At 33.2% G+C, this 14,683-nt stretch overlaps 1 protein-coding gene across 2 annotated transcripts in view; it reads right to left on the bottom strand.

Moving 5' to 3' along the window:
* Positions 1-13,446, bottom strand: part of LOC129231370 (arylsulfatase B-like) — a 41,411-nt gene extending 27,965 nt beyond the window's left edge. The window contains exons 1-4 of one of the 2 annotated variants that reach the window (XM_054865666.1): positions 13,271-13,446; positions 6,311-6,514; positions 2,398-2,557; positions 248-360 (exon numbers count right to left, since the gene is read on the bottom strand). In XM_054865666.1, coding sequence (XP_054721641.1) covers positions 248-360; positions 2,398-2,557; positions 6,311-6,463 — 426 coding nt within the window. In that variant the 5' untranslated portion in view covers positions 6,464-6,514; positions 13,271-13,446. Of the gene's footprint in view, positions 1-247; positions 361-2,397; positions 2,558-6,310; positions 6,515-13,021; positions 13,171-13,270 lie in introns of those variants that run through there. The other variant, XM_054865667.1, reaches the window with a different exon arrangement.
* Positions 13,447-14,683: the final 1,237 nt, after the last annotated feature.

Here is a 14,683-nt window from a genome sequence, read left to right as displayed (position 1 = left end):
TTTTTAAATTGACTTTCGAAATAAATACATGTATCAGCTAAAATGTTTTTTACTGTCCTGTGCCAAATGCAACCTTTCTTCGCGATGTTATGAATTTTTGAAAACCCTACATGCCTGTTCTTCTTTTCTGGAAGGTTAAGACTACAATTTGAGATCGAAAGAAGGTTAGGGGAAATTACAATATCGATTTTTAAAATTCAATTTAAGTGAAAAAAGTTAATTTTGCTCAGTTAGAAATATGTCTTACTTTTCCAACCATGTGCGTGACATAGCCTTTCTTTTGGAGATATTCGGGTAATATTGTTACATTCAATGGAAGAGCTGTTGGTTCTCCACTTTTTATATTGGAATGTTGCAAACCTGAAAAAAAAAAAAAAAAAAAAAAAAAAAAAAAAAAAAAAAAAAAAAAAAAAAAGGAAAACACATTAATAGCAAACATAAAGCAAGGTACTTGCCTACTTTTAAAAACTAATTTATTTACACTAAAATAAATTTCCTTTATTATAAATTAATACATATTTTTCTACTTAAATAAAAATTTAAGCATGTTTATTCAGGTAGCCGCTTAGGGAAATTAAAAACAAATTTGATGCAAAGTTTTGTCTGTTTTTCTCTTATACTTCGACTGCTCTACAAATATCAGTGTTTCTCATAACAACTGATGCACCGACCAATAAAATACAAAGCTTGTATTGCGCAAAATACAAAAAGTTGCATACCGAATAAATGAAAAAGTGCGGATTTCTCTTTCAATATAATTCGTGGACTAATCAACTACAAAGTTAGGACAGTGCTAGTCAATATTAGCATATTATAAAGCGACAGTGTAGATTTTAGTAAAGATAGTGTGCAATATGCTCCAGTAGATAGAGATGCGATTTTTTTTTTCGAAAATTATCCGAGTTTCCTGAAAGCTATCTTAACTATCGCTTAATGCACTAATCATTATTCCATTTTCTTGAGAATTATTACACACAGAGGTGGTTTTGTGCATAAGAATCTAATTCATTGAGATGGAATATAAATGGAGAGAGTGAAGCCTTCAATTCTTGAAGCTAGGATCCCAAGTCACGTGATATATTTAAAAACAAAGTAATGGAAGAAATCAGGTTTCTTCCACTCGTTTCATGTAAAACCTGATTTCTTCCATTACTTCCCTGATCTTCCATTATTCCCTGATTACTTCCATCTCTCACTCGCTGAAGATGAACCATGTGACTTGGTCTCTTTGTCTGAGCATTTCCTGAGTCAGCGATTGGACTTGCTCCTCCCAGTTACTAATTTCTGCTCTAAGGTCTAATTTAGCTCCTGTACTTCCTTTCGTTTTTCAATGGATTTTTGCGTATGAGATAAAAGATAACTTTCTAAAGGCTATACTTTCTGATTTTTTTTTGTGAGTAACTGACCCAAATCCTTTGTTCCTGCAACGCCGCAGAACATCAGCATATATCAAGTTTAGAAGTCTGTTTGTCAATAAATTTTGAAGACTTTGAAACGGGATTTCAGGAAATAATACATTATAAAAAAATCCGAAGCGTCGCTGCTTATTACCGGGGAACGTTTCGAGATTTCACAGATTTTCACCGTTCTCCTGTGAAAATTCAGCATCTTTGTAGAAAAGTTTCCTGAATTGCTACGAGATGCACGAATACAGGCTTGTCACGCTTGTGAAAAATATTTTTATCTACCAGTTTAAAGATTAGCTGAGCGTATTTATTACGTGTAACGGCTAGTGTTCTGTTACAGCTTGTTTAGATTAGCTAAGCTCTCGGAGAGAACCAATAGATCTTTAAATTCCGCCTCTGTGCAAAAACTGCAAGCAAGGGAGATGCATGACTCTTACTTTTAAATCTGTTTTGACATTGGCCATGGTTGTGGTTGTAATAATGTAATAGAGTTTTCTCTGCAAATGAGGAAGGCACCGAGCTATTACATAGTACCAATTTAAGTTTCTTCTGGAGTTTCTAGGACAATGACTGACTTTAACCGGATAGATATTTGTATTACAGTTGCCTTTCCATTTAACGACTTTCAAGGGACCACAAAAAATCGTCCTTAAGTGAAATGCGTCCTTAAATATAATGCTTCTAAAACGAAAGTGGAGCATCCCGGACCGTGAAAAGTCGTCTTTAAATAGAGTGTCGTTGAACAGAGAAACATTTAGACAGATTCAAGGATAATTTCAAGAAGGTTACTGACTTTTAGCGGGAAACATTCCTGGTTTTTGCAAGATATGTTACTGGCAGAAATTGGGCACATTAGCTGCCCATTATTTTCCAGGAACGTTTCTCAATGGTTTTTACAGTGTATGTTATTGATTTGTTCACTTGTGCTCTGAACACTTCAGATACATTCTTAATTGAAAGTTTTTGTGAATTAAAGAGTTAAAATGCTTACCAAGATGGATCGGATATTGTCCGCTTAGTAAAGCTGCTCTTGATGGAGTACATAGTGGTTCAGTGTAATAATTGTTTAAGATTATGGACGATGATGCTAGTGCATCGATGTTGGGAGTTGGTATCTGTGGCGAACCATGAAAACTGACGTCATTCCAGCCCTGAAATAATTGGATTGATCATAAAAAATAGCTTCAAAAGGGTGAGCTGCTTTTGAATTAGGTTGCCCGAATCTAATTCAAAAGATTGAGCTGTCAGTATTATTTCGCACATAATAATAGGTTCATCAAGATTTCAAATTTGATAAGTCATTAGCGTGATATTACATGAGTAATACAGTCAAGACGATTTGAAGTCTATTTTTGGAAACAAAATTTAGGTAGGTAGACGGAACATAGACAACGTCCTGTTTATACTAAAGCGATTACGGCTGCCTGGATTGTATTTTTTAAATTGTGTAAGTAGAGGTCAAAATTAATAGTTTTAAATGTTCTATTTTTTTTGTTCTGAATTTTGAGTTTAATTTCTTACTTGTAGTAAATAAAAAAAAAAGAAATAAAAAAAGACATTTTGAATGCTAAATAGTAATACAATCGATCTGACTAAATGGAATAGCCAACTTGCCACGAAAAATTATTCCAATAAGAGGGATATTCTATTATTCGGGACACGCAAATGCACGGTACAACTGTTTGAGGCACTGAAAATTCTGTACCTCAGAGCCAGACTAACGTAAGTCACATAATTGTTACTTTACAGGAGAGAGAAAAAACTTTTGTCTGGTGCATGCAAAGGATAGGAAGCAAGCCCTTCTAACACTAGTAAATAATTGCAAAGGATTTCTTTTTTGGAATTTTTTAGAATTACGTTCACGTGGCTGGATGTGGAAAAGAATTCTTCATACAATGCACTAATAAACGGAAAATCGCTATTTTTGAACTTGCGTTAATCTGGCTCTGAGCCATGGAATTTATTACATTCAGCGAGAGTTCTAATCTATGTTCCTATAAGTGGGATTTATTTTGTTGAAGCTTAAATTTGTGCATCCGAATACTCTGAAACTGCAAATGTCCGCAATGATTGGTTCTATGGATCAAAATTCTGGCCTATGTCACTTTAATTCATAAAAATATCGACTTGGTTGCTGAAAACTTAGAACGATTAGTGTACCTCATTAGAAATTACGTTCGTTTGAGATCCGCCTAAAAAATAGTTTCCCGTATATTTTTTGTTTGCTGGGTAAGGCAGTAAACGAGTCTCTTCAGCATGCCATCATAGCAATGCTTATAATTGCCAAGAGGGAAAAGTAGTCATTATTGTTATTATTTTGTGATTTATTATTGAACCAGTCATGCTAAATGTATGGGTGAATATCTGACAATAGTTTTTTTTATTATGTATGAACTTTTCTTAAGCATCTCAATTGAAAATTGAAAGTTTCTAGAAAATAAAAAAAGCTCTTACGCATGCTTACACTCTCAGAGAAACTACTCTTTATGCACTGAATTGTTTTTCATTTAACAAATGATTTTGCATTCCTTGAGAACGTTACTTTTCTGCGAATTCTTCTCGAAAGTCAGAGTACCAGTGAAACATTCAGTTAATTTTTTGCACGCATGCGAATTCGCCATTTTATTTGTTTGTCCCTAAACTACCAAGGGAAAAAAAAAAAACAGCAGTGTTTCTGAAAAATAATGGATAGTTAATGTGTCTAATTTCTGTATATGCCTGAATAATGTGTCCAATAACACAGCTTGCAAAAGACAGGAAAATTTCCTACTAAAGTAACCTTTCTAATAAAACGCGCTTTTGGAATAAATCAGGAACCTTCCAGGAAATCTTAGATATGTTTGAAGAAATAGAGTGGAGTCTTCCTGACTTACCAGGACAACTCCTAAAGCAAATATGACTGACGCTGAGGCAGGATTGCAAGCAAATACGGAACAGTTAATTGCCTGCAATTCTTGCCAAACTCCAATAGCCAGAGCTGCGATCTCGCAATTGTTTGAGGTTCAAACACCTAATAAAGATGGTGAATATATTTTTCACAGATAGCCAAAAATATTTTTATAACAGTGAGAATTCTGCATTTAAGGAAATTCCAGCGGTTCCGGAAACATTTCGCAAACATACTTTTTTTCACAAGAAACTGGAGGAAACTCGAAAAATCCCCTAACGTTGTCCGGAAATGACTAGTAATGTTTCTGAATTTTTTTATCGTTTAATCTCAACTCCGCACCTGCATCAAGAAAGTACAACGTGGTTTGCGCTTTGCATTTTGACCCCTCTTGCATTTATTCTACTAGTATGGGCGTTGTATGCTTCATTTTCCTGCCAATCGAAAACACAAAATATTTATTGACCCGCATAAGAATAACTTAGGAGCAGCTGATTTAAACTAGATTTCGCCTAAAATTTCAAGAAAAATTTTAAAACTCTAATCTCAAAACTCTCAAATTACGTATCCTCACGTAGCTTAAAATATAGTAAAATGGGCATCCATTCTCAGGTGCAAGGAATGTGCTTTCTTCGGGGAAGAAAGCATGAATATAAACTACATTTCGGTGCCTATTTTTAAAAGTAATAAGACATACACACAAAAAAACTACAGATTTATAGGTGGGTGGGTCCCTTGTCCTCAATTTGAAGAATCTTGGTTGAAATACATTATTGATTTAAACTTTTCTCTTTTTGTCAGTAAATAGGAAGGATCCCAAAAATCTGCATGCTTCGCTCAAATTTTTGTCGTTTTGATCGCAAAAAAGCAAAGTTTTTTTTTTTTTTTTTTTTTTTTTTTTTTTTTTTTTTTTAACAATTCGCAGAGTGTGATTTTTTTCACTCTCTACATGAATGTCACAGGATAGGACATTTATGTAGAAAGTGAGACGTGAGACTCAGTTGTAATGCATTGAAATTTTTAACGTTAAAGAAAAAAAAAAAGATATTCGCAAACATTTTCGCTATTTATTTCGCAACTACCATTTAAATAGTTTACCTTTCGAAAGAAAGTTCTAGATACTGCCTTGTACTTCAATTAAAACCTAATTCGTGTCCAAAACAAAAAGTCATTGTTATCCACACTAATACTCAGGGGTATCCACCTGGAGGGGGGGGGGGGCTCATGGCGCAGGAATGTGCCATCGAAATTTTTAGGGGGGGGGGGGTGACGGGTATTTTTCACATTTTTGGGGTAGGGGGTCTCTTGCTTTTGGGGGGGGGGGAGGCTTCGCGATATTTAGGGTAGGGGGTGCGCCTTGCTCTTAGGGATGGTGGGCTCCCTTGTAATACTGATTATTTCTTAAGACGTGAACCACAACAATAGCAACACAATGAGACCCAACTTCACAAACCATACCATTTTAACAAAACTAAGGCCATTCCATGTGACAGAACGGGACATTGGGAGTAGTTCTGTCACTAGATTCTCTTTTATAAATACAAATAATAATAGCTAGAAATTTTATTTTTTATAGCAACAATAAAGATTAGTCATAAGAACCATGTAGAACATCAAACGTTTGTCTGTTTGAAGAAAATAATTGAACAATATGAAATAAAAAAAATGCCTGTGACGGACTGGGACGTCCCGTTCCGTCACAGGCATTTTATTGCCTATTCTGCAATTATTTTATTTGAAAACAATAAATTTTAATGTTCTACGTAAATTTCTTACTGCTGCTATCAAAATTAAAATTTCTAGCTTGTTATTTCTGAATTTATAGAACAAAATATTGACAAAAATGCTCCAAATGTCCCGTTCCGTCACATGGAATGGCCCCTAATGTTTTGAATCCTTCGAATGATGGTCATTATATCAAATTTAAAGTAAAAGCGTACTCAGACAAACCTAAACAATTAAATGTAAGGAAGAAAAATATGAAGCAAGATGTGAAAGAATGAAAGAAATAACTTACCAAGTCATCAGCTAATATTAAAATTATGTTTGGAGCTGCAGGCTCAATAAGGTTAGTAGCTTCTTCAGAACTCTCTTTAGATGACTCTTTTTCTTCTTCTTCAGCATATAGGGGACATATTCCTGTTATTAGTAGTAGCGTTAAGATCAACATCGTTTCCTTTGCTGATGCTTGGAGCCTAATGACTGATTCTTAAGTAAACTCCTTAAAAAAAGGGAAAGCAGAGAATTATTATACTACTTTTTTACCATGTGTATATCAATTTTAAAATATTTTTCTCGGTTTCATTAAAAACTGAAATTATGATTAATTATTAAATTGGCTTTGGCAGCAAATATGAATGCAATGCACAGTAAACTTCCGATTATCCGCAAAGAGAGTGGCACTGTAACCGCGGATAAGTGAATTCGCACAGGTGCGCCCATTCCCCTTGAGAGCAAGGGCGCACCCCTCTAAGTATCGTGATGCCCCCAAAAGCCCCTCCCCAAAAGTAAAAAATATCCCTCAAAACACCTCCTAAAAATTTTAATGGCGCAGTCTGTACCATGACCCTACTCCCCAGGTGGGCACCCCTGAATTCGCGGATAATCCGCAATATAGGCAAAAAACGATGCAATAGCTTAACAATATCAATAATACTAGCATACATTTAAGCTATATCTAAAACGGATAACAATGTATACAAAAAAAATTATATAAAACCTAAAAAATGATCGTTCATTATTGCCAATAGATTACATATATACGACAGTAAATGGTGCTTACAGATTAAATGAAACAGATCAAATAAGGTTACAACAAAAAGGCATGAAAGGGCATTTTTTTCAAACAAGACTGGTCCGGTCACTCGTTAACGGGCGTAAGTAGTGTATTTCTAATAAGTAGTGAGTGGTATAGATTTAAAAATCAGTATGTAGTATAGATCGAAGGTAGTAAGTAGTGTAAGAATTATTTATGTAAATTATTTCTGCACTTGTGAATTCGTTTTATAACCGTAACCGCTCATGATGCGGTGATTTTTTTTTCAATCTGATAAGGTCAGTCAGGATAGAATTTTAATGTTGAAAAATAAATAATCTCAAATTTGAAAGACTTGTGATTTTACTCAATACAAACTCGAGCCTTGAATTCTTGAAGTAAGTTTTTACATTTTTTGGCCCCTAACAAGTGCGGCACGGAATCAAATGGGTAAACTGATATTCAAAACTTCAGAATTTGGAATTTAGAAGCAAGTTTTGTTAAAAAAAGGATGTCTTGAGCTATTGAAAGCGTTGTTCTTATTGTTTGTTGTTATTGAAAGTCGTTATCTGGGTTCACACTTTCAGATGATAATAATGACACAAGTATAGCTTTGATTAAAAAACGGTTGGGCACGTAGAGATTTATGTATTTTTTCTGACACGAATAAGCTCCTTAATACGGAGCCTGTCACGTATTCGTCTAATGTAAAAGCTTAAGAGCACATAACGATTCATGCGAAACAAACATAAGAAGTCTAAAATCATTTTCAGAATCCTATTAGAGTATTTTAGGACCAATTATTTTTAAACTGTTGTCTGATGATATCAATCTAGAATTTAGGTTTATATACTGTAGGTATTTACTGTTTTTTAGAACAACACATTTCTAAAAAAAAACAGTAAAACCTGACTTCACTTTCATGCTGAAACTTTTGGACTTCATTAGATTAGGGGTAGAAAAATTAGAATAGGGGTAGGGAAGCGTCAAATATAATTATAAATTCGAAGAAAAGGAAAGCAAATAGTGGGTTTACGCAAAATAAAAATAATTTCTCTAGAGGGGTTTCCACGACTTCGGCGCTAACCACAATGCGCCACAACTCATACTGTTATTATTGTAATGAAAATGCTCAAGATGTTAGAAAATGTGAAAGAACAAATGAATAAAAAAGAAATTCTAAAGAATCAGGAGTGCTATTACAAATGCTTTAGAAAAGGGCACGCTTCCTTTAAATGTAGGGTAAAATTTTCACCTTGCGAAGTGTGCAACAGGGTAAATCATAATAACACATTTTATCGAAAAACTGTTTCAGATATTCAAGGTAAAGAAAATGCAATTGCTTTTCCCATTGGGAAAAAAGATGTAAGCACAATGCAGAAAATGTACATTTGACTTGAATTATCTTTAATGTGAAAGTTTGTATGCAGTGTTTTTTTTTTTTTTTTTAACTTTCTCACTGAAGTTTTCCGGCTACTCACGACTGTTAGAGCTTTACCAAATGGAATAATATTTTAGAAAAACTGGTGGAATAACAGCCGAATGATCTATCACTACAAAGCATTAAGTGCGTTAAAATTGCGTATTGTAAGGAAGTTATGATGAATTTGGTATACATTGCAGCTATGAAGATGCATTAGTGATAATGTTTGGTAATGTCAGTTGAACCTGCAATAGGCTCTTGCTTAGTGTATTTAGCATTATTTCAGAATATAAAGTCGAATATAATTGCTACATTATAAAATAATTTTTGAACAGTTTTTAGCACTTATTGCTAAGTACCGCATAATAAACAGATTTGATTAAAAAGAAACGAACAAGGTTTTTTAAAGAATCAAATAAGAGTTGATAAAATAGAAGTTGTAAAATTAAGGAATACTGTGGTTACTTGAGCAGTTAGAATTGTCCATTTGGAGGGGAGAACGTACAACAATCCTCGCAGGTGTATAAATGCCATACTGGGACCAGCAATTTGCCGTAAAACCAAGGTTTTCGAGGGGCAAGCGCTAAGCCCCACCCTCGGATAAGGCTGTAAAAGCATTAAAACCCCTCCCTTCATAAAAATTTGGATACGGGCCTGCATCGCCTTGTGCAGGTGAACAGCAGTATCTGCAGAAATGAGTTTTAAAGATATTTGAAGAAATGTGTGGTGAATTCAATACTAATAATAGGAACATGATGGAATTAGGCATTTTTTTCACGCCTTTTTCTCAGCGGAAATCATGTAAGCGAGTTAGTACAATAAAGACAACGTACAATAGATGACAAAAATGCAAAAAAAAAAAAAAAAATGCAAAATTTGCAGTTACTGCTCTTTACCTACACACGGCAGTGCACATAAGTATATGTATTACCAACTTTAAACGCTATTCGCATGGGAAAATCATCGATACTCGTCAGATGATGTAGGCAAGTGGCTTATTTATAACTGTGAACCAATCAAAACATATTTAAAGGAGGTAAATCAAAAAAAAAAAAAAAAACTTCAATAAATATCGTTTTAAGGGGTCACAGTACCTTTCAAGCAATTTTTTTCAATTTAAGTAAGTTATTTTTTTTTTTGTTGAAACCATTACATGCTTACTTACTTTGTAATCAATAATTTATTTTAAAAATTTTAAAATATTGCTTACTTTTTTCGAAAATTCAAAACACTTGGGAAAATTTCAATTTTTAAAAATCCCTAAGGCTTTTTTGTTATAAAACTAATATAAAAAAAGCTTTTTGCTAAACGATCACAATCATCATCTCTAAAAATCTGTGCATTCATTTGCTTTTGTGTTTACTAGAAAATTTTCTGTGATCAATTACGTAAAAAATTGTAATTTTTTTCAAAAAAATTTGGTTTTTAAAGGTATAACATGCTCTAAACATTTGAGTAATTTATGAAATGCTTATCCAATGCACAGTTTTGTTGAATATATTATCCTAATTGCAAAAAGTATTACTTTGAAGCTGTATCTTTAATAGAAAAATATCCTTAGGGATTCTTATGACACGAAAACACAAAAAAAACGAAAATCGAGTAAAATCAAGTTAAAGTTTTCTTTTTACACAAGAACACATAGCGAGCATGACCTAAAACCACTCATAACTTTTTCAATATTTGAACTAAAGCAATGAAACTTTTCCCCTGTGTTTGGACTAGTGTTTAGTTTCGAAATAAGCAATAAAATTTTTTTTTTTGATCGTTTGGTCATTTTTGAGGTACTTGAGGTAACCCTCGAATAAGGTTAACTACCCTAACAACACGCATAGCAACGCCTTGTTGGAAACTTCCCTGTCCTTTTGACACTCCCGCACACTAAACGTGTCAACAGTATGATGCTAGATTCAAAACATGTTACGATAAGGCACCGGCGATGTTGTTGCACATGGTCTGTGTAAAAGAAAAAAAAAAAAAAAAAAGGAAACCACACGCTCCATTGCAGGTCGTTCGGGTCATCATCGCACTGCCGAGGGCTGACGACTACCACTTCCGCTGATTTGTGGTTATTCGGGGACGGGGTTTACGGCAGATATTTCTTTAGCAAAACAGATGGCATGTAAATGAATGTTTCTTCGATTCATAGAAAAGAACACTGCAAAATTGGGGACAACAAATACTGCAAAACCGCCGATTTGCTGTCAAAACCGAGAAACGAAATTTCTATTCATATTCCAAAAAAAAAAAAAAAAAGCACCTATTTCGCGATTGTTTTTTTTCCCCTGCAAAGTTACCGTTAATTTCTTTTTTTTTTCTTTTTTAGTACATACATGTTACATTAGAGAAGTGAAACAAGCCAATCCTGGCTACGGTTGTGACACAAAGCAGACAATTAACAGATGGTACACCACTAATTGTGTCTCCTGAAAGCATTTTTATAAGATTTTTATGTATTTTTATAAGATTTTTAGTTAGCAATAACCTGAAAGTACTTTACCTAACACATTCAGTTATTCATCTATTAAACTTATTTATTTTACAGCTGTTACGATTGTGACAGGATTGGAGAAGTCTTTTTTTTGTCTCCAATGAGTTCTTGAAACTTTTTCTGTTTAAAATAAAGTGAATTATTAACACTATTTCAGATAAAACACATCAGTATTTTTTCTCCTAATTACGAAAATATTTTAATCATATAGCTCATGCATAAATTCTGAGGTTAGTTTTCCCTTTTAACACATGTTGGCCCGGACCCGAGTCTGGAGACGGTCCAGTATTTGTAAAAAGAGGGGTGAAATATTCGGATAAACAGTATGGAGGGGGGGCCCGTAAAAGTCATTCGTGAAGGGCCCAAAAATTTCTGTGCACGCCCCTGACTGTATATGAATAAAAAAGATAACGTTTTTGAGGGGAATCATAAATTCTTGCATATATAAATCTTAAAATTGATAGACTTTGTATGAAAAATTAGTTTTACCATTTATTAAAAAAAACTTTGTTTTCAAATGGAACCAAATTTAATTTTTTCAGTACACAAATCTAATACATTAAAGAAGAGCATGCCTTATTACTTAAAATTTTCAGTACACTAATCAGTTTTATCCTAATAGTCGCTTGAATAACTAATTTTTACGCATTAGGAGGATAACGGCGTGGGCCGCGAGAAAGCATCAACACATCAAAGTAAATGACCTGCATTCAGTAGCCTCAATATTGAATCATATATAACATTTTCATATGTATCAGTTAAAACAATTAAAAAGTGCTACAAGTATGTAAAACGCGTGATTCTCCGTAACACATCAACATTCCATATTTTTCAGAAGATAACTGCAAAACTTGAATCTTTGGTTGTTGTAGAATATTTGTTCCAAATGTAATCCATGGTAGATTACGTGAAAATGAAAATATGCCGTTGTAAAATTAAAATATAGTAATATAAATGTGTAGAATATTAAATTGGGATATATGATCATTAAATGTTAGAGTTTTTCATTCATTACGTTAGGTTTTCTATAAAACTGAAGCTTCCAGCAATTGATTTTACAGAATCAGAAGTATTAAATAACTTTATAAACTGAACATAATTAAATAAACATATTGCAACATTCACAACGGTAAACATTTTGATGTTGTATCTATAGCTACAGCAATGAAATATTTGCCGGTTTTTTACTTCTAATCCTCCAAATGTTGCCAATTAAAGAGTATAATACACACATAAATTTATTTAATAAATCACAACTATACATGAACATTTTGACGCATTATTTTATCAATCATATATAGACATGTTTATATTCTAGTTTTTAATTTTAGTTCACAAAAACAGCACGTTCAAGTTTTTTGAGCTTCATAAAATCGACTGCAACGTGTTCAGTTTCAATTCAACATTTCTTATTTCTTTCGTATAAATAAAAATTATCTGCTTTTGAGAAATAATTATTATACACCTCACGTATTACTTAATAACACATCTTGCATTAGTTTTACGCAATTATGCACCGGCCACCCGGTCGTGACAAACTCTCATGGAAGTTGAAATTACCTGCAAACTGGTAGCTAAAATTATTTTAACATGCCAGCGAGAGTCCGCAAGCTATCGTACGGTTCACCTCAAAAATGAAGGTAAAAGCAATAAGTTACTGCCCTTAAGCTAGGGTTCAGGCAGAGCTACATGAAGTATATCGATGTGAAATAAACTTTAGACAATTTAACAATGCTGACACATCATGTTACACTAATGACTAATCAATAAGAATTACCGGCTCAAACTATTCATCAAATTTCAACAAGAAGCTAGTTTTATTAATTGGAAAGTCGTCAAAAAAAATGCAGTGAGCTACTGAATATTCATTATTTTTAGAAATTAAAAGAAATAGCTTCAATGAACTTATCAATATTCCTTATTTACAGAAATTAAAAGAAATAATTGCAGTGAAATAATGAGTATTCTTTATTTAAAAATTACATTAAAGAAAAAACTGCAACAAACTTATTTGCATTTAATTCGCAGAAATTATAAAAATTGATTAAAGTTAACTTACTAGCGTTCCTTATTTGCCGTCTATCAGAGTAATCACACAAGACTTTTTGAAGATATCCCGCATTTGTTAAAATTAAAAGAGATAACTGCAGTGAACTTATCGGTATTCCATATTTAAAGAAATTAAAAGAAATAACTGCAGTGAACTTACGAGTACTCTTTATTTGAAAAAATTTAAAGAAAAAAATTGCAACTAACTAACTTACACTAAATTCGCAGAAATTGTAAAAATTGATTAAATTTAACTCACTAGCATTCCTTATCTGCCGTCTACCAGAGTAATCACACAAGTCTTTCATAATTTTTCAAGGCATTTAGAAGCAAACTGAAGGAATATCGGCTCGAAATGCCTCCTAAACAAAAGCGATCTTTCCTGTGATTATGCTGACCTTGCAAAGCCGTAGTAAAAACTTGAGGTATGTCATAACTTTCGGAGCTAACTCGAAGACAATATGACGAACAATACATTCCACCACCCTGCGCTGTTTTCATACCCCGAGCAGAACAAACGTATAGTCACTTGATACTGACAAGAGAAGTTTATTGGAGAGTTTAAATAGACATGTATACAATGCAAATGCAAAAATAACGTGAATAGGGATAAGTATCTTTTGTTGTTGTTCAATGATGAAACATTCTGCGACAATGCTCTTTCGAATCTGAAGTATATGTGAGTGAAATGGTCTATCTAAAGAAGAATTAATGATCTGTGAAGTGATTTTTGTTAGTTACACACAAACACATACTCACACATGAGATACTTTTCATTAATTGCGTAAGGGAAAAAGATAGTGTCATAAATGTCGAGTTTAGTAACGGATAAATAACTTTGTGCTTGAAAATTAAATTAATCAATAATCCAACGTTTTGATGCATCAAAATTGCAAATTGTTGCAGACACTTGTTTTGGTGTTACAAGGCACATTTTTTTCAATGCAAAGAAGTGTGAGCTTTTGGATGAAAAGTCGTCCGTGATGATTAAAAATCCGTGAACATCAAAATTTTTCATTCAAAAGCTCACACTTCTTTGCATTGAAAAAGGTGTTCCTTGTAACATCGAAACACCTGTCTGCTGTAATTTGCAATTTTTGTGCATCAAAACGTTGTATTATTGATTCATTTTATTTGCGTTTAGTGTCAAATGTGGCTCAATCCATATTAAACAAAAAAAAGAGGGAGGGGGGGAGAGACAAAAACATTTCTTTTTCAAACCGCTTCTTTTTTTTTTTGTTGTTGCGAAAATAACATTTGGTGTATGACTTTTTTCTTTAAAACTTGCAGTTGTGATTCTATCATATGAATCATAATTAAGATATGGAATGCCATTGCCTCTAGAGATTTGTTTCGCTGAGTAAAGTTAAATGGTGAAATATTTACTCTGTTTTTTGCGACACCTATCTGGGCGCGTCTAAAACGATGAGCAACTGGCATTAAAAAAAAACTAATCCTCGTTCCTATCTACTAGGATTTATCTGCATTCTAATTTAATTAGAACCATTTAAATATTGACTTCAGCTTAATCATCATTGACATTTAACAAAAATGGAGCCTAATGTTTTTATCGGGAACTTCCATATTATTTATTCATTGCTTTCAGTTTTGTCTCATTTTCTTTTCAGTTAAATACATTAATGGACAAAACCTCAGACATGAACATTGTGGA

The sequence above is a fragment of the Uloborus diversus genome, chromosome 10 (assembly GCF_026930045.1).
Source record: "Uloborus diversus isolate 005 chromosome 10, Udiv.v.3.1, whole genome shotgun sequence".
NCBI classification, from domain to species: domain Eukaryota; kingdom Metazoa; phylum Arthropoda; class Arachnida; order Araneae; family Uloboridae; genus Uloborus; species Uloborus diversus.
The sequence above is the reverse complement of the archived record's forward strand: the minus strand, read 5'-3'. Positions and strand labels throughout refer to the sequence as shown.